At 34.2% G+C, this 18,959-nt stretch overlaps 1 protein-coding gene across 1 annotated transcript in view; it reads right to left on the reverse strand.

Moving 5' to 3' along the window:
• CWC27 (CWC27 spliceosome associated cyclophilin) overlaps nucleotides 1-18,959 on the reverse strand; it is a 101,156-nt gene that overhangs the window by 11,281 nt on the left and 70,916 nt on the right. The window contains exons 11-13 of the mRNA XM_023944590.2: nucleotides 18,357-18,454; nucleotides 9,053-9,162; nucleotides 6,178-6,281 (exon numbers count right to left, since the gene is read on the reverse strand). Coding sequence (XP_023800358.2) covers nucleotides 6,178-6,281; nucleotides 9,053-9,162; nucleotides 18,357-18,454 — 312 coding nt within the window. The remainder of the gene's footprint in view (nucleotides 1-6,177; nucleotides 6,282-9,052; nucleotides 9,163-18,356; nucleotides 18,455-18,959) is intronic.

Here is an 18,959-nt window from a genome sequence, read left to right on the forward strand (position 1 = left end):
ATTTAGAATAGTTGAGACTCAACAAAGGTAAGTAACCAGAAGAACTTTAAACTGAAAAACCATGTGAAAAACTACCACCTCATTCCAAATTCCCATTTCACTCATTCTTTCTTGTCCCACAGTATATCTGAAAGCTGAATGGATTTATGTTATTTCAAATAAAAAGAAAGACTAAGTTTCAGAGTCTAGACATACTTCCAAAAATACTTAAGTGACTTATTTACATTTGTCGCTTAGTTACAGCTGTGACAGCACTCCACAGGGAAGGAAAAAGCTGATCTCTTCTGAAGATTAAGAAGCTTTATGTTTCTCATGTAACACCTTACATTCCACCCAGGAAACACTGCAGTGTTTCAGTTATGAAGCAATGGCATTAATTAAATTAACTATATACAGCATGCTGGCAATCTCAGTCAAATTCTGAAAGGCTGCAGAGTGCATTACTGAGAGCAGATAAAGACCAATGATGAGATCTGAATCCTGAAGAAGAAATCCTAGACTTCTAGCCAGGTGCAGAATGAAGGAAAAATTACTGGGCTTCACTGTAACACAAGCTCTAAAATCAACCAGGGGGTCTACTTTCAGCCCTGACTTGTGAACTGATAGATTAGTAACAGACCAAATCCTTCTACAGAGGATGATACAGATTTTGGCTGATTCCCTGGTGGCAGCAATTTTAATGCACTTCACATAATCACGTTCATCTGGTAAGGTACAACCTTCACATGTTAATATTTCATTTTATACACTGAATATTGAAGATCCAACAGGATGAATCTGGCATCTTCCATTAAAACTGAAAGAAAAGTCAAAACTGAAGAAGTAACAATGTAAAACCATATTTATTAGAACTCAGATTATCAGTATGGAAATAGTTTTTAAGCAGGAACAGAATATTACCTCAATGCAATGTTCACATTACAGAATCATAGAATTGTGTGGGTTGGAAGGGACCTTTAAAGGTCACCCAGTTCAACCCCATGGCCATGAGTCATCTGCCACCCCTCTGAGCAACTTGTTCTAGATCCTCTATCCTCTAAGTAAAGAATTTCTTCCTAGCATCTAATTTAAATCTCTCCTCTTTTAATTTAAAATCATTATCCCTCATCCTGGCTCTATCTGCCCAAGTAAAAAGTCACTCTCTCTCTTCCTTTTAATCATCATTTAATTACTGAAATACCTACCACAATAAGGTCTCTCCAGAACCTTTTCTTACCTAGCCTGAACAACCCCAGTTCTCTCAGCCTTTTCTCACAGGAGAGATATTCAAGCCCCCAGTCATTTTTGTGTTCCTTCTCTGGAGCAGGTCAAAACAGTGCATGTCCTTCCTGTGCAGGGACCCCAGAGCTGAGGCAGCCCTGCAGGTGGGCTCTCAGCAGAGCAGAGCAGAGGGGCAGAATCCCCTCCCTGGCCCTGCTGCCCACGCTGCTCTGGATGCAGCCCAGGACACGTTTGGCTCTCTGGGCTGGGAGTGCCCATGGCTGGGTCATGTCCAGCCTCTCACCCACCATCAAGTCCTTCTTGGCAGGGCTGCTCCCAGTCTGCGCTCTTGTCTGGGATTGCCATGGCCCAGATGCAGAACCTTATCCTTGTTGAATGTTATGAGGTTCACATGAACCCAGTTCTCAAGTTTGATCAGGTGCCCCTGGGTGGCCTTCATGTCTTTAGTGTCACCTGAACTGCTCAGCTTCCTGTCACCTGCAAACGTACTGAGGGTATGCTCCATCCTATTCCCTGTCATGGATAAAGACACTAACAAGAATCAGTCATAAGAAGTGAATGAACACGCATGTGTTCTCAATCAATCCATGCAAAAAATAACTCATCATGATTTCCTAACCTATGTTCTTCCACATCTTGTAAGGTTCTGTAAACTTGACTGGTTTTGTGTGCAATGTATGCTATTTTAGTGGTATGGAGTAATGCTAATTTTGAGTTTTCAGTTACTTGATAAGGACAATTAAGTTTTAAATTCAAGAATGGTACTGGACGTGATTCCTGAACCTTTTTGTGCATTTTGTCTGTGAGATTGTATAAATAATGGAGATCCTACATAGATATATGCTAAATTGATTTTGCAACCAGGTGAATTTTCAAAAAGCAATGTGGCGGCTTCCTTACAACAGAAAATTCCACCAACTCAAAACTAGTTATACTTCAGCATGCCAATAAATCCTGCAGTTTCAGGAAACCTCCACTTGTTTTAAAAGATCAGAGAGAGAAGAGTGTAAGTCCAGAATTTTGGTTTAGGACATGTATTTTTATAGCAGAGAATCTGTTCCTTCTAGAAAAACTAGTATTCCATATAGTAAAGTGTAGATATGTTTCTCTTATTTCACAAGCACATAAGGTTCCTAAAAATTCATCAGGAGAGCTCTGATTTTAGGAGTAGACAGCCATAGTTAAATATCAAAGTGAAAAGCTTAATGTGGTAGTGGTTGGTTAGCTCATTTCCATTTATGACTATACTGGAGAAGAATACAATTACAGAACATATGTATAATATGAAGTTTTGAATGTTTATTGGAGTATTTAGAATTCATGTGATTTTAGCAAAAAGGAGTAGCAGTATGAAAAATGGGATACAATTTTAAAAGTGCAATGGCTAAATTCCAGTAAGAGTAATCAACAGTATGGGTGTAGGACAGAACTCAAGCAACCATTCATTCAATAGGAAAGGATTTGTGGCTTAGAAAGGATTGTAAACCAGGCATAAAAAAACCAGCAACAAGAAAGTAATCCTTCCACTCAACACAAAGACAAAGACTTAGCTGAGTGCTGTATCTAGTCTCAGATTTCACATTTTCAAAAAAAGCACTTGAACTCTCAGAATTACTTGATCAAAGGGTATTTTACAGTAGTAAGTATGACTCTTATCCTATTTGAATGGGAACATTTTGTACAGATAAACTGACAAAATTTTTGATTCTTCATTGCATCAGAATTTTTTTATCCAATTGCTGGATTCTCTCTATGAAAAATACTTCGTCATGTTCACAGGATCTGCATCATTAGTTTCATTATCTGCAGCTGCTGTAACACCTTCTGGAATGAAGTCTGTGTTTGACTACAGTTGAAACTATTTGATATTATCATCAGAACCCTGAAGTGCCATTACTACCTGAAGGGGTATCACATGCACGCAAGTGTGTTACAGTAAGTCCTAAACAAAATGAGTAGCAGCAATGCTCTGAATAAGCGTACCTTGTGTAGTATTTTCTCTTTCAAATTCAGGCCTATCAAGAAATAAACTATTCCAGATAGGTCTTCTGCTGTTACACATTTGGTTTTCATAATATTAGTTTCTAAGTAAATGACACCTCACTGCAACTGTGATCGACCTCACCTACATTTTGGGGAAAAGTCATCTTGGTTAAGATTTTAAGCCAAGATTTGGCTGAGTTCTTCTGGAAAATCTCTACATACCTCTGTAGCACTCTACACAAACTTTAAGAAAAAGAAGAATCTAGTAATGCATCTGAGTCCTTCTTATTTGGATTGAAAACAAATAAAGAACAACTAGTGATTAAATAGTAATGAGGACATCTAACCAATCATTAAGAGGAAAGCACAAGAACTAGTTCTCAACATGAAGCCACGAGGGAAATAATGCCTGGAAGAACTCAGATGAAGAATGCCTTTCTAAGGTACCCTGATGCTGTAAAATCGTGTCCATTTACTTTTGTCAGACATTTTTATTCTTTGATCCCTTCTTTGAGCAGATATCATGTTTATTATGATATTTTGGAATTTTGTAAAAGAAATTGGATTTTGATTGCTGCAAACAAATATAGATAATTCTCACAGAACAGCAGAGGTTGCAATAAAATGTCTCAGCAAAGATTCTGATATCCCACATTAAAACTTAGTCTTATGCATTTCTCTTCAGCACTCCTCGCAACAGTTCCTCAGATGCGTTCTTAGACAGTAAAATCTGGTAATAATTATCAAACACCATACACACTGTTTACAATAGAGTCATATTTCTTCATTTTTTATTGCATAAAAAGTAGAATGCTGCTGAAAAGTGCCCAAACGTCTGCTATGCACCATGCCAATACAGCAGCTCAGCCAAATATGCAGAGAGAAGTTTGCCAAACAAAAGAAAACATAACAAATTGGTAATGGTTTCTATCTTGACAGAGAATGAAAATTATACCTCCATGTGTGGCCACTCATGGACACATAAAAATGTCTTAGAGGCAATCATTTTACCTCAGATAACACACCCTGACAGTAGAGCAAAGCATACTGGCAGGCTCTCCCTTCCCATAAAAACAACAGCCATAACCTACCAAATGGCCTGGAGGAATCATGTTGTTTGTGTTTAGCATATATGCATATGCCATACACTAATATTATTTCATAAAAATCAAATAAAGTAAAATTACTGTCTTTTGAGGAGTAGATTCACACTAAGAAAGAATTTTAAAATTTGAAGTCATTATAGTTATCTGAAATATTCCTATACAACAGATGTACTGAAAACGTAAACACTTAATCCAAAATATGCAATTTAACTTTACAAGTGTTTCACACACTAAATAATAGCTTTCAGAAGATTTCATTGCTTTGTTAATGTTGTTTATAGCAAATTTGTGTAACATACATCTTACAATTTACTTGGCCTCATAGTAAATTATTTGAAAATAGATTGTCTCATCTGTCTGTAAAGTTAACATGAACACTTACTGAACTACAAAATTAATATGATATTAATTATTAGTCTATTATGTAGTTTCATATTATTCTAAGTATTTTTTAGTGCAATTCTTAATGTAATAATGTTTTCTGAACAAAAATAAAACTTCATAATCTAAAATTATACACTTCTTCATTCAGTAGGAATGACAGTGCATCACTGACAATCAGATATCAGTAGTTGCTCAGAAAAAAAATAGGAAAGATATGTTCGAACTCTATGTATAAAGTATTTAAAAGACTGTTCATATTACTTGGCAAGAAAATATTTGACATGAAGACCAAGTTCATAAAAAGTTCATAAAAAAGCCCAGATAAAGGAATCTTATACTGGACATGGGAGGTTTAGACCGGGAATTTGGAAGTATTTTTTTACCAAGAGGGTGGCCAAACACTGGACCAGGCTTCCTAGAGAGGAGATCAATGCCCCCAGCCTGTGAGTGTTCAAGAGGCATTTGGACATGCTATAGCTTTTGGCCATTCCTGAAGCTGTGAGGCAATTGGACTGGATGATTGTTGTAGGTCCCTTCCAACTGAAATAGTTACAACTATAATTCTTGGAGGACTTAGAAGCATTTTGGTAACTCAGAAGGATCTCAAAATATCACTGAAATCTTGAGATTTCTATTGTATGTTATCTCATCCTCAAAGAGCCTGAGGTAGGAAAAGACATAATAAAGGGAGAAAACACTGTTTGAAGAAGCAACAAAATAATTTTAAGTAATATGAGATACAGAGATACCAGTTGTCTTAAAACATTTGCCAAGAACTTTGTTAAAGTTTCTATTTTACTGGTAATTTTGCTGTAGTTCCAATGGCTTATGCAGACAACTATGGAAAAAATAGGCACAGACAGTCTATTTTCTTGGACCAGCTGTAGCGTTTGCCTTATAAACGGAGATGACATATTCTTACAAAACTTTTTTCTAGGATTTATTTTCTTTTTTCGAGGCATTTTATGCATTTTTGCATTATACAAACTTTTATGAGTGTTTAACAGCAAGCAGCCTAGAGCTTCAAGATCACACTTCAAATCATATTGACTTTTATCCCTTTGATTACCTAAGGTGGGTAGTTTGCATGAAAGATGAATGTGAGACAATAGGGTACACGCTGATTCCTTGATTTGGAGACATTGAGGCAGTTGCTTCTGGAGCGCTTTATCAACTTCAAGCCCCCACTGCCTTGGGGTCACCCTACACTTCAGAGTCAGTCTATCTTCATCATTTAAAAATACTTACCATCCCCAACACACAGTTTTAGAAGGATTTAAAACTAAAGAATGCTAAATGTCATCTACTCTCATGCCCTATTTTTCAGAGTGCTAAACCAGTACCTTTTAGCTGACTCCTAATCAAGCAGCTGCCTTCACATTTGATGTTTCCTGCTATTCAAATTTATGCTTAGCAATGAGACTATGTTAGTACAGCAGAATTTCTATTTGTAAACATAGAAATCTAAACAGAAAAAACTCACCATCCTTCATCATTATCTACATCAGGTTCAGAAAGCTCATTTTCAGGAGTTTCTTCAATCGCCTGGGTTAACTTTGTTTTGAATCGGTCCAATAATGCCAGTGTCTGAAATTACACACATGGTTTTAGAGAAGTTGTATTATCTCTACACACCAACAGGCATATACGACGTTTTTATTATTTTGAGAAAAAGTACAATGAGAGAAATCTTTCATATGAATTTGGAAGAAACCCTTCAGAGAGGTGAGTGAGAGAACAAGAGGTGATGGTGGGTGTGAGAGCAGGACTGCATGGAGAGCACTCATCGAGTGACTGGACAAGCAATACTGAGGCAGCAAAAAGGGAGGGGCCTGTCAGGTGTAAACAAAAATCTAGTTAAATAAAATGTATATTTAAGGAACAAATACTTGTAGCTACTTACAGAATAAAACTGCTGATTAAATAACACTGCTGACAATGAATTTTCCTTTCTGAACCCGCTACTGTCCTCTTTTAAAGCAATCCACTGTATGAATTACAAACCGTTCAAGCCCTGAAGACCCAGTTTAACTGATATTTATATACTTTACATTAATGGTCTTTTAAATTATGTGTGGAAATTGAAAAAATTCAAAGATGTGTCCCAAATAAAAGGAATAGCTTAACTAATTCTACAGATACAGGTTCTTATGCTGCACACATAAAGCTCATACACATTTAAATCTGCTATTCTATTCTCAAACAGACATTGCCTGATCTTCCACGGATAATGAAGTCACTAAATCTCAGATGAGACCCAAAGATCATACCACAGTTGTTGTTTCTGATCATCTCAAATGGGAGTTTGATTATACAAAAGTCATATGCCTGAGCCTTGTGATGGTAGAGGGGGGCTGTTAAAAAAAAAGCAGAGCATACGAATAATTTGCACAACCCACAGCTTTTTATTTTGCTGATACTTGAGACATTCCTGAAAATGAAAGCATCAGGGAGTAAGTGCCTAACTGAATTTATGTGGCAGACTACATTTGATTTGTAGGTGATAGGTTGGCAACCTATGTTGTAAAACACCTCTGTATGGCTGTATAGGTTTGTTTGGTCAAGTTTTTCAAATTTAAAAGAATAAAAACTAAACAAGAATAGAAAACAGAAATAGGAAATACCAGAAGTGTTCACTGGAATCAAATTTCCTTCTGGGAGCAATCTTAACTTGAGGAGTTTCCTGGCTTTTGAATTCTTCCAAAAACATATTTTACCACTGCCAATGGCAGATTTTGGAGGACTTTTTTTGCATTTACTTTCTTTATGTTCTGTCTGATCTTCTGTTTAAGATGGGAGAGAGGAAAGTTTTGAGGCTATTTGGGCCTGCAAATCATTCTAGTTATATAGCTTTCCATACTGTTGCAAAGAAACACTCTACTTGCAACACCTGAGACAGCAAATCTTTGCCTAGGTCATCAGAAGGAAACAAACTGACCCTTTTAATATGAAACTGTGACCAAAAAACCCCCATGATCCTTGTGTCTTGTCTAATTTTCTCTATTGACAGTATTCCTGTGAATAGACCTGATGACAGAAATAATTTCAAATACCTTAGTAGGCATTTTTGCAGTGAGTCACTAGATGCCATACTGTGCTTCTATATAACTTAATAATTTGACCCTTGTAGAATAGGAGGGCTAAGTCTTCCATTATCTAGTATTTTAGGGAAACATACCTTTTCTCCCTCTTCCTTAACAATTGCACTGAGGATGGAAAATGGTATTTTGCTGTAGGATCAGTTACAAGGGGTGTGAGACTAGCAGAGGCTCTCCACAAGTCAAATGGATTACAAAGAACTTGATTAATTACTGTTGAATAGTTGCCAGTAGGGTTACATTAATAAAAATTCAGATCTACTAGAATATATATTCCTATCATCTCATCTTGTTTTCCGGTGATGTTCAGGACAGGTCTGATATAAATTCATTAGACATGGTTTTAAGTCCCTTGATCCACACTGCCAACAGAGCTTTAGTACTCTTTGATTCAAAGATAACGAGATTTTGAATGTACAAAGTTCCCATAAACTTAGTTTAGAGCTAAATCAGCTTGCTGCATATATAAAGGTTTGCCAAATGCTGCTTTGAAGTTACTAAGCCTCAAGTTACCAATCTCTTCTAGATTCAAAATGTGAACAGGAACATCTTCGTAGCTGAACTGACATGCAATTACAAACCAGTGTGTTTGAAGTACAGCACAGATTTTAAGTTGATGGTATTTCCAATTTGTAGGCAGTTTCATATATTTAACCATTTTAAGACCTTCCTGTTTTAGGAAAAAAAAAAAAACCAACTCTTGAAAGGCAAACCTTACTTTGCTCATATTTGCCTACTAAAGTCTACAGACATCCTAACTGATTTTGAATAATTTTCATTGTATTTACAACAGCTTCTTTCTTTATAGTGCTTATAAACTATTTCTTTCATTTCACAACAACAAGAAGTATTGATGAATTTTGTATTTTTAAACCATAATTTAAAATGTTAAAAGCCCCAGCTAGAAGAAATGCCAAATGTGTAGACTTCTGTCCCAGTGTTACCTTATGGCAAGGAAAACATAAGGTGAAGAAATGCAAACTCTCACAAACGTAATCAAGGACACCTCTTCTTGACTAGCATTACTTTTCAGAAGACTTTAGTAACTAAACTGGGAGTCCTTTCAAATACACATTTGAAAATTCACTTACCTGTCTACCTGGGCAAAAATATTTATTTTTATGAATCATAACTTTCTTTTAATGGAAAATGAAACAGATTTTAAAACTTTGCTTTAATACAAATGAAGATATAAACATATTCAAAAATGAGCATAATCTATTTTCAGGATTTTTGTTGCTCAGGCTATTAAAGTATTACCTGATCTTCACGGGAAACTCCTTTCTTTGGCTGCTGCTTTCGCTTGTCTTCATATTTTCTCTTCTCCTGAAGGTATTCTTCAACAACACTGTTTGGAGCAGGTTCCTCCTCTGAATAAAGAAACATATTTGGTTAAACAAATTTAATTTGGTTTCATGATTTAATGTCTTCTTGGAGATAAAATACCAGGCAAAACACTCCCATAAAACATTTCAATTGTACTGCTTTCTCAGCAGTAGAATGATTTGCTACTTGCTGAAATGAAAAACACAACACTGTACTGGGCAGAGAATGAGTCAAAAGGTTTTTGTTTCAATTATATTTTACTATGGAGCCAGGGAAAGCAGGATAACAGAAATGAAACCTCTGATGAACACTGCTGAAATTCCTTTAACCAGATGACCTCCATTTCTGAAGATCTTGTAGAAGTTGAAAAGTTATGTGTATTAATATTCTGTGACTATTTGTTCAAAAGTCGACAAATACAATTTATAGAAAAATTCACAGTTTTCCTCTTCTGTAGGCTGAAGCAGACACAAATCAAGTCCGTGTTTTTGCAATAGGGAAAAAAACCCCCAGTAACATTTAAATTTTAAATAATTCATTTTGTCAATCAGGAAAAACTCTTTTTATATACCAAAGTGATATATGGGTCAGTCAAGAGCTACTCTTCTTTGTCTTTTTTTAATAGTGTCTTCACTGTAGAATATTCACTGACCCATTAAATTATTAATGAATTAATTTATTAATGAATAATTTAATGGGACAAAAACGGAACTGAAAAATTGATCAACACCATACTTTCACATTATTTTCTTCTTCAATAGCATTTAGACATTGTACATATTAATTTAGTATAATTAAAATTTATGTACACATATTTACATAATTGTTACTTCTGGTAACTAACAGAAGAATAAACCCCCTGGATGTCCATTGCAAATGATGAACAGAAAATATTTTTGGAGAAAACTGTTTCAAGAGACTTCAGGACATATTGCCTGGTGAACTGTAAATCTAAATGAATTTGTTGTTATCAGGTTTTTTAAATGACTGCTGACAGCTGTACAGAATAAGTTTCTAACTCTAAACTAAATTTCTCTCGCAACTCAAGTTTTCTATGAAGTTTATAAACACAGCAGTTTGTAATAAAAGTAAATAAATTTGTAATGATGTATCTACATATAAAATATTTGTTTACATATTTCTACAAATAAAATACCTTATTTCCTTTTTCTCTTAATTTCTACATTGCATTAAAACAACATCTAAACCCTTTCTAATTGTATTTAAAGGGTAACAGGGAAAACAATCAAACATACTTAATACCATTCAGAGCTGGGTTCTTTTGCTGTTTTCCAGTTGATATGTTGGATATAATCATGAAGAGTATGACAGGTACCAGTAAGATAAAGAAAGAAAAATATATCTTCCAGAATGATAAAAACAGAAAAATGCATATATACACACATTTAGGGATGATTAAACAGCTGCATGAATAAAATAAAATATGCCAAAAAATCTCATGCAGCATAATATCAGATGAACTGAGGAGAACAGAAGTTCAAAAAAAAGCTATCACACACAATGACAAAGCTCAGTATTTCCCCCTATTATGCCAATCTCTTCTACTAATTAAATAATTATTCCTAAGGATAAGACCAAGCCCCTGTCAAAATAATGCATTAATTTTGGCATAAATAAATGTATCCAAAGTGTTGACTATCTGGGAACAACATAATGTCTTCTTTTACTAACATTTAGCCCCTAGATAAATAATTTGAAATACAAAACCATCTGCTTCGTTATAAAAAAAACATCCTTTCAGGTGACATTTACCTAAATAAGTGCTTTGAAGGTAATCACATTTATGCCATAATCAATACAATTGCCCATCTATGACAAGCAAAAGAACTAAGAGTGCTCTTGAACATGTATGAAATGCCAGTCACAAACTGGCCACAAATATTTAAATCTGGAATCCACCCTTCGGTATACATATGCTGAATTTAAAAATGTGATCTTTAGTCATATAGGTCTTTTGACTAATATGTAGTTTAATGTAGTACAGCTCAAATACAATTCTCATACATAAAGAGTAAAACTCCCCTGAAGTTGTGTATATTTTTATCCCACTCCTATGTGTGCCACTTACTGTTAAAACAAATATTTTAAATTGCAGTTAAAGCTTCTTTTGTGATTATTGTTTCTTGGGTCTTTGCCTGTCAGAGGTTTTCTAATCCTCAACTTCATGCTCTCTGCCTCCTAGGAAAGCCTTTTCATAACTCAGACAAAAGATAATCAGATCCACTTGAACTAACTTCAGAGTGAGTCAACCAAAAGAGCTGTGCCCTTGTATTCATCATATTTTTGCATCTTTCACTAAAATGACTTAAAAACATGCTTTTATTTCTTCATGAAGTCTTACAGCCTATCACACATTTAAAGCAAGCAACAAAACAGGAAGGATTTTCAAGAGCCCCTAAGTCAATGGGTTATTAACATTTTAAAACCCGAAAACTCCAATGATCACAAAACCAAAGAGTACTTTTTAATAGAAATTATATATTCAGTTTTTGATAAGTAGGAATTATTTGATAAAGTTACTTTGTGTCTGACTGGTAATTAGCAAGCAAGGAAATAAGTCCAGAAGAGAGAGACTTGGTGGTAAGAAACCTTTTTAAATGTAAAAGTACATTATTGCCTGCTACTTCAAATCTCCCAGTCTGCAACCTAGATTCCCTGCAAGTGTTTTGCAGCTGAATTGAAAATAAGAGGAACATACAGCACTGTATGATGGACTTGACCTTCATATCAAGCTTGACAAATTTAGGTCCAGCTTGCTGATTCAGCAAAAGTACTAGGATCTTGACTTTGGTATTAATCTCCTTAATCTAAAAGGATTTATTCAGACAAAAATGAATGAAAAATGTCATGGATACACAGAAGTGAAATAGCAAATAAATTCAACTTAGGTATCACAAGTTACAGTTATTAAGTTACAGGAATTTTGCAAATTTGTTCCCTAGGAGGATCTCACCACAAAGTGTAAATATCATGAAGCAAAGTATTTCTTCTTTAGCTTGAACAAGCTGTTGTGTATATTCTGTCAATAAGGAAAGTGAGGGGAAAAAAAAAAGAAAACACATAACCTTCCTTATTGAAAATACATTTCATCCTACTTTCAAAAGAATTTATAAGTAGCCTGCTATTTATGTAAGCTAGCTTGAGTTACTACCCAGAAAGTCTTCATCTTACTGTGGCAAAATCATTTAAGTAATTTACTTTCTTTCAGACAGATTCTTCTATCCTGAAATTATGGCCATTACATGCCAACATGATGGTGTAATCTCACCTAGAACTTTGGGTATGGGACATGGTTTACAATGATAGTCTGAAACGAAGGAGGGAATTCTGAAGTCTTTAAACCAAAAAGGACAAAAAAAAAATTAAAAAAAAAATAGAAGACCTTATTTTGCTCACACTTAAATAATGAACAGTTCAAATAAAGTCAGTTTTTAACCACAAAATTGAGGAAGTACAATAAAGGCAAAACTTGATCTAAGGGCATTGAACTGAGTGGAGGTTTAGGGATGGATCACTTTCTAATAAGAAGTGAAGCAGAAAAGAAAGCTTGATAATTTAAAGCTTAATTCCTAAAGCATCTGGTACATTTAACAAAACAACAAACACTCAAAAAAGATGTATCAGAAGAGCTCTGATTTCAAAACTGCAATTCTATCTTCCACTTAATGAAACAAAGAAACATGAATTCTAATTCAGATGCCTGTGGTATCAGAACAGCATGATCACTGCTTATGCTCAAATTCATATTGCTTTTAAAGACTGGGCTCCATTTCTTGCATCGCAGGCAGGGTAACTTTGCCATAACCAGTTGTGGCACAGATAAGATATAATTTCACACAAATGCAGGTCTGAGAGTATGCATACAATTTTCCACAGTACAATCTTTTTTTAACAAACCTTGCAGTAATTACTGTTCTTGTAATTAGAATCTGTATAAAATTCTACAGATTTTATTTCCTTTTTAAGAAAAAGATAATGAAGCTGTGCATGAAACACTTGCTGGAAAAAGAAAGGAATTTGGTTTGGTGATAGTATTACCAGAAATACACTACAGAAGGGTAGAAACAATACCTGCTTCTACAGAAGGGTAGAAACAATAGATATTGTGACAGAGAAAAACACATGCTGATTCTGAAGATTTAATGTCACCATAAAAAAGCAAGAGCCTACAGTATTGAAAAGGATCGACGAAAGATTTATGATTTTTCTTTGATGAGATACAGATAACATGAAGATTTTTACACACACTTAAGTATCTTACATTACAAAACATTCTTGATATGCTAAAGTAATCCCATTAACTATTGTAATGCAATTTTCATATGTAATCTTGAGTTTATGCAGAACTGAGATAAGATAAGTAGAATGTAAAAAGATGCATATATAAAAAGGCATCCCGGTTTATTTAGCAGGGTTTTATATGTTTGAAATGTGCTGGGCCCGTAAATTTTCTTCAGTATCCAAAACGTATTATTTAGCAACTCAGATGACACATTTCATATGATAAAAGAACTACTGGACAGAAATTCCAAGAAATGCATGGCATAGCTAGACTAAATACCAAAGGGGAAAAAAAACCCTCAAAACCTTCTTGTTTGAAGAGAAAGAAATTAGGATTGAATGTTTTGGTGAATTAAAATAGGAGGCCTAAAACACATTCCTGTATTAGTTCAATATATTCCACATTCAGCTCATCAATATTCAATTTATACTGCATTCTTTTGGAATTGTAAAGGTATGCAGTACTCATTTTAAAAATCTTACTGAGACTGAAATCTTAAAAAGAGAAGTTGTGTTTGCTCCAAACCAAATAAAATCCTCACAAATTATAAAAGAAATTCTAATATGCTGTAATATTTCAGGAATTAAAATATAATTCCTATCAGAAGTTATGAATGCAGAACTTAGAGACACTTTGGGTAATTAATAACCAAGAGAAATAAATCACTTCTTCAGAATTAGGAAAAAAATAATTATTACAACTTTAAATATTATGTATCTGAAACTTAAAATTTAGTGTAGTGTAGGTTAAAAATAAATACACCAAAAACCAATATGAAATAAATTCATGCTTGAGAGAACCAGTAACATCCTTTCCTGTATATTTTTGCTTAGGACTAGTTCTACTTATGGTTTTCTTTGCACCTTCAAGAACTGTTCAGTTAATGTTGCTATAGCTCTGGCCTGCCTAAGATCCTAAAGAGCCACTGTTTGCCAAGAAGTTAGGTAAGAGTCAGGAAATATTTAGCAACTGTGAACAATTGAATAGATTTGCTTACAGAATGAGCTTCCAGGGTTGGACTGATTACTAGATTTTCAGTTTGCTACTCTGAAAAAAGCAACAGTTCTAGAACAAACTTGCTAGTTCATTTAGCCAACTCAAATAATAAAATCTTACAAGTAATTCCTAGAGCTTCAAAACACTTATTTGAAAGACCGGAGCAGATTTGCAAAACAGTGTGAACTTCAAGTTTCTAGTAAATGCTTTCTGAACTTTGGTAGACTTTAGGCACATAGTCACAGTCAAAAATAAGGATTTTGAGTACATGCCTAAGATTACTACTAAAATCAAAGTTGGTTAACAGTGACGTTTTGTCCTCTTTTTTTTTCTGCAGAGAGACAAAAGGAAAAAAAGTATTCACTTTAGCAGGAAGGGGACTGCTTAGGGACAGCTCAGTATTAGGAGATTAAATGTAAAAAATGTGAACAGTGGGAGAAAACAAAGTTTTGCAAAGATGACACATTCCAGGATCCTTTGATACAATGCAGCTCTATTGTATATACTGAAAAAAATCTTCATACTTAATGCATTTGCACTATGAAGTTCCCAAACCATCAAAATTTCTTCAAGATACTTCAAGAAAGTATCTTCACATGTAAGACATTTTTACTTTGAGTGCCTCTGATATTTTCTAATAAAAATTTATAATAAAATAGAAATAAAACACAATGTTACACTGGAATCCTCACTTAATTTTGAGGATTTTATAAACATTTCAATCATTCGATTACCATATCACAATTAAAAACAAAGCAGAAAATGCCTTGGTACTACATGCCTCAATAGAATTCTTACCCTTGAATGTTGGTTTTTACATCAGTTGTAAGGTTTCCCTGCTCAGACAGTATTTTACAGCTTTTCTGTAAAAAAACCAGCTTTTGCTCATGTATGGCAATTAAATTTCATTGTCCACAGATTATCAGTTTACAAAAATGTTGTAACAAGAAAAACTAAAATATTGCTTCCTAAATATTACTACTATTTAAAACTGACATATAAGTAACTGGGAAGATGGTATATGTCTGAAGCATATTTCACTGAAGTACATTCACAGAAGAACTTTTGAAAAGTGCATCTTTTTTGAATATTTGACCAAGTACTTCAAAATGCTGAATTAATTCAGCACTCAAATTATAGTGTTTGATGTAATTTCTGGCACCACTACAACAAATGTCACATAAAAGAAAAACATCTTATTTAAAGTAAGGTCTTGACAGCAGTCTGGCATAGTCAACAATACTATTCACAGATTGGAAGACTGGTTATAATCAAACATGAACAGAGGGAATTATTTTTTTTCTCTGACCTCTTGAAACAATGTAAACACTTAAATTTTCCCTCTCCAGTCTTTCTTAAATAATCTAATCTCCAAATACAGAAAAATATTAGGTAAACATTAATATGAACAATTTGAAGAAGTGATACTAAATGTGATGCCAATACTAATAAAGATCTGTGCAGTAGACTTAAAATAGACATGTCATGCTGCTGACCCTTCCTTAGCATCCGCTCAGAATAAGACCCAATCCTGTCCAGTATGACCTAAGCCTTATTCTCACTGTTCTGTGATCTTCAGTGAATTTCTCCAACTATGGCTGCAATTTTTGGCTGAGATGTCATGTTTATTAATCAAGCATAAAATCACATTAATGTGGTTAAATAGTCTGTGAACTAACATTTTTTCCTAATGCAGCCAGCTCAAAGCATAGGCAGACAAAATGTAAGTGTCTGCACCATCTGCACAGGCATACCTGATACAGCATGACACAACTCACTCCCCATCCCACACTCCCCAAGAGGATAGGCAGAGAGCAATGGAAAAATCTATTCCTACTTACACATCGACTTCCTGATAGAAGTATTTTTTAAATACGTACAAATTCTTATACATAAAGCGGAATAGGTAAACTGTTATACATTTAACAGACCATCTTCCATACTGATAGCTCTATTGTACTGATGAAAATTCAGGCCAATAAACATAAAATGACTAAGTGCTTTTAACTTTGGGGCAAAATTACTTACTCGGTACAACACTTCTACTTCTGTTAGAGTTCATTATATTCAAGATTAAGTCTTTCTAAAGTCTACTCTACTATTCCTCAGCTGTAAATTCTGTTTCACAATAAAGGTATGCTTCATTCCTTTGACTTGAGATTTCACCCTTCCATCCCCCTCCCGACATAAATTACACATATCTCCAAGTGTCTCCTAATAAACTTGTTCAAATAGTGTTCTGCTAGTTTTGGGTGGTTTTGTCCACTTTTATCGAATTGTTCATTACCCTTTTTGGTGGTACAATACTTGTATTTGTTGAGTGCAATAATACAACCACACTTTTAAAGGTTCTGCATTTATAACAACAACCACACAGTGACAGCCACATCAGACTGTGAATTCATGTTCAGTTCATTTTCTAATACAAACCTGTAATCTTTCTCTACATTTTCATTAATAGTTTTATCCTTCACTACTTTCATCTCATTTAACATCCTTTTAATTTTGCCTTAAATTTTAGAACACGTTTATTTTAAAGATTTTTAGTTAGGTACTCCACTGACTAGTTCAATAGGTTCTTTCCTGCCATCCATCTTTCTCAACAGGCACTGGAACAGATCCCTTCCCATCACAAAAAGGAAAGCTAATATTATTCAAGATTATTTTTACTATTAGCTTCAACCTGCAGATTTTCAACTGATTTATGGCCTGCCTACTATTTATTTCGAAGACAAGCCCCGCCACCAACCCTGGTATATAAGCTCCCTTTGCTTGAATAAAAGGTATTCCAAACTGTACCAAAGTACAACTATTGCCCAAGTATTACTTTAGTCTCTCACTGTAAAAGTGAATTTCCTCAAATTAAAAAGTCCACCATCAGGCACCAGAACAGGGATAAATTAAAGCAATATAGTAAGAACTGCCATACATGGCACTATAACGTAATTTATCATATATGTATGTAAGGACTACACTTTACCTTCGCTATACCTCTACTCAACAGTTATTTTATTATATGGCTTATATAATGAATGGGTTTTGTACAGCATTCATTATTTTGCCCATGAGAGCTTATATTCATTCAGTGATTACTAGAGCATTTTCAGCAATTTTTAACGTTTGCTGCCAGATTTCATACACAAATTCATGATACTGCATTTTTATACTGTCAAAATACCACTGATCAAGCTCACCTGTTAGTCACCAGTCCATAAATTTTTCTAAAAACTATGCTATACTTTCTAGAACTCTTGTAAACTGTACATTATCTGAATTTTTTAAAAAATAGTTTTATATTTTCTTTCATATTTCTATGGTATTGAGAACTGAAGTAAGAATCCACTCTAAAAGTGTGTCTCGCAACCCCAGAGTGTTTAAAGACATTTTTTTGTTTTTACAGTTTGGCTAATAACGGGTGTTTCATCTTTCTGGACTAAAATGTGCACCTTACACTCTATTATAAATGTAGCAATTTATACATATTAAAAAGCAACAGAATATAAAATCTCTGACAAAGAAGTGGGCAGCTGAAGATCCCATTTAAGGAAAACAAATATGGTAGTGACTTTCTAAATTTAAGTTCCGTTGGTGTCTTATAATACATAAAAATTTGAAGTCAGTAGCTTTGAGCTCAAAGTTAACCACTGGCATTTAAGAACCTTTCCAAGTCAGAAAGTGAAAAAGGCCTTGCAAGTTAAGAAGTCACAGCACAGATAGAACTAAAGAACACCTAGAAGAAGAAATACTACACTGATTTGAGAACAAATACTACCTATACAATTTCCTTACATACTGGCATCATTACTACCATCCCTACAGAAAGAAAAAAAAAAAAATCTACATTTCAACAATGGTCCACATTTATTTATATAAAATACAGAATAAAAAAAAAACTTTAAAACCAGAATGTTAACTGGAGATCTATACAAAACCTCTTACCTTCCTTCTCTTTGGGTTTTAAAGCTCTTTCTTCTTTTTTGTGCTTTGCTTCCAGCAGTTCTCGTTTCAGCTGTCGAGCTTCCTTCCGTAACTCCTCACTGCAAAGAGAAATGTTTACAAGAATATAATTTTCTGAGATGTACAATCACTCAGAAGAAACAGAATCGAAGTTAACAGCATGATGATTTTGATACAAAGGGACGGTACAGACTCACTGATGCTAAGAACATGGCTTAAAACTCACTTAGGACCTCAGAAAGTCTGTATTTTTATTAGCAGGGAAAATAAAAGAACATCAGTAGATGTCTTACTTTATGATCATATTAGAAATATGTTAAGTAAATGAATAATAAAACAAGGAATCCTCATCTGAATTTTAACATTCTAATTAGCTATGAGAACGACAAAAAGAGAAATCAGGAACAGAGGTACTGCCAAATAAATATTGCATGTGTTATAAAATTCAGTTTATTCAAGTAATGAATCTCAGTATCTTGATTTTTCAGTTGGACAAGCAATGCAGTTGTTCAGTGAAAGAGACATGAAATGTATATAAGCGTATATTATTAGATCTGAAAATTAAGTTCATTTTACAAATACCTC

This window comes from Cyanistes caeruleus, chromosome Z (genome assembly GCF_971803275.1).
Source record: "Cyanistes caeruleus chromosome Z, bCyaCae1.hap1.1, whole genome shotgun sequence".
Lineage (NCBI taxonomy): Eukaryota > Metazoa > Chordata > Aves > Passeriformes > Paridae > Cyanistes > Cyanistes caeruleus.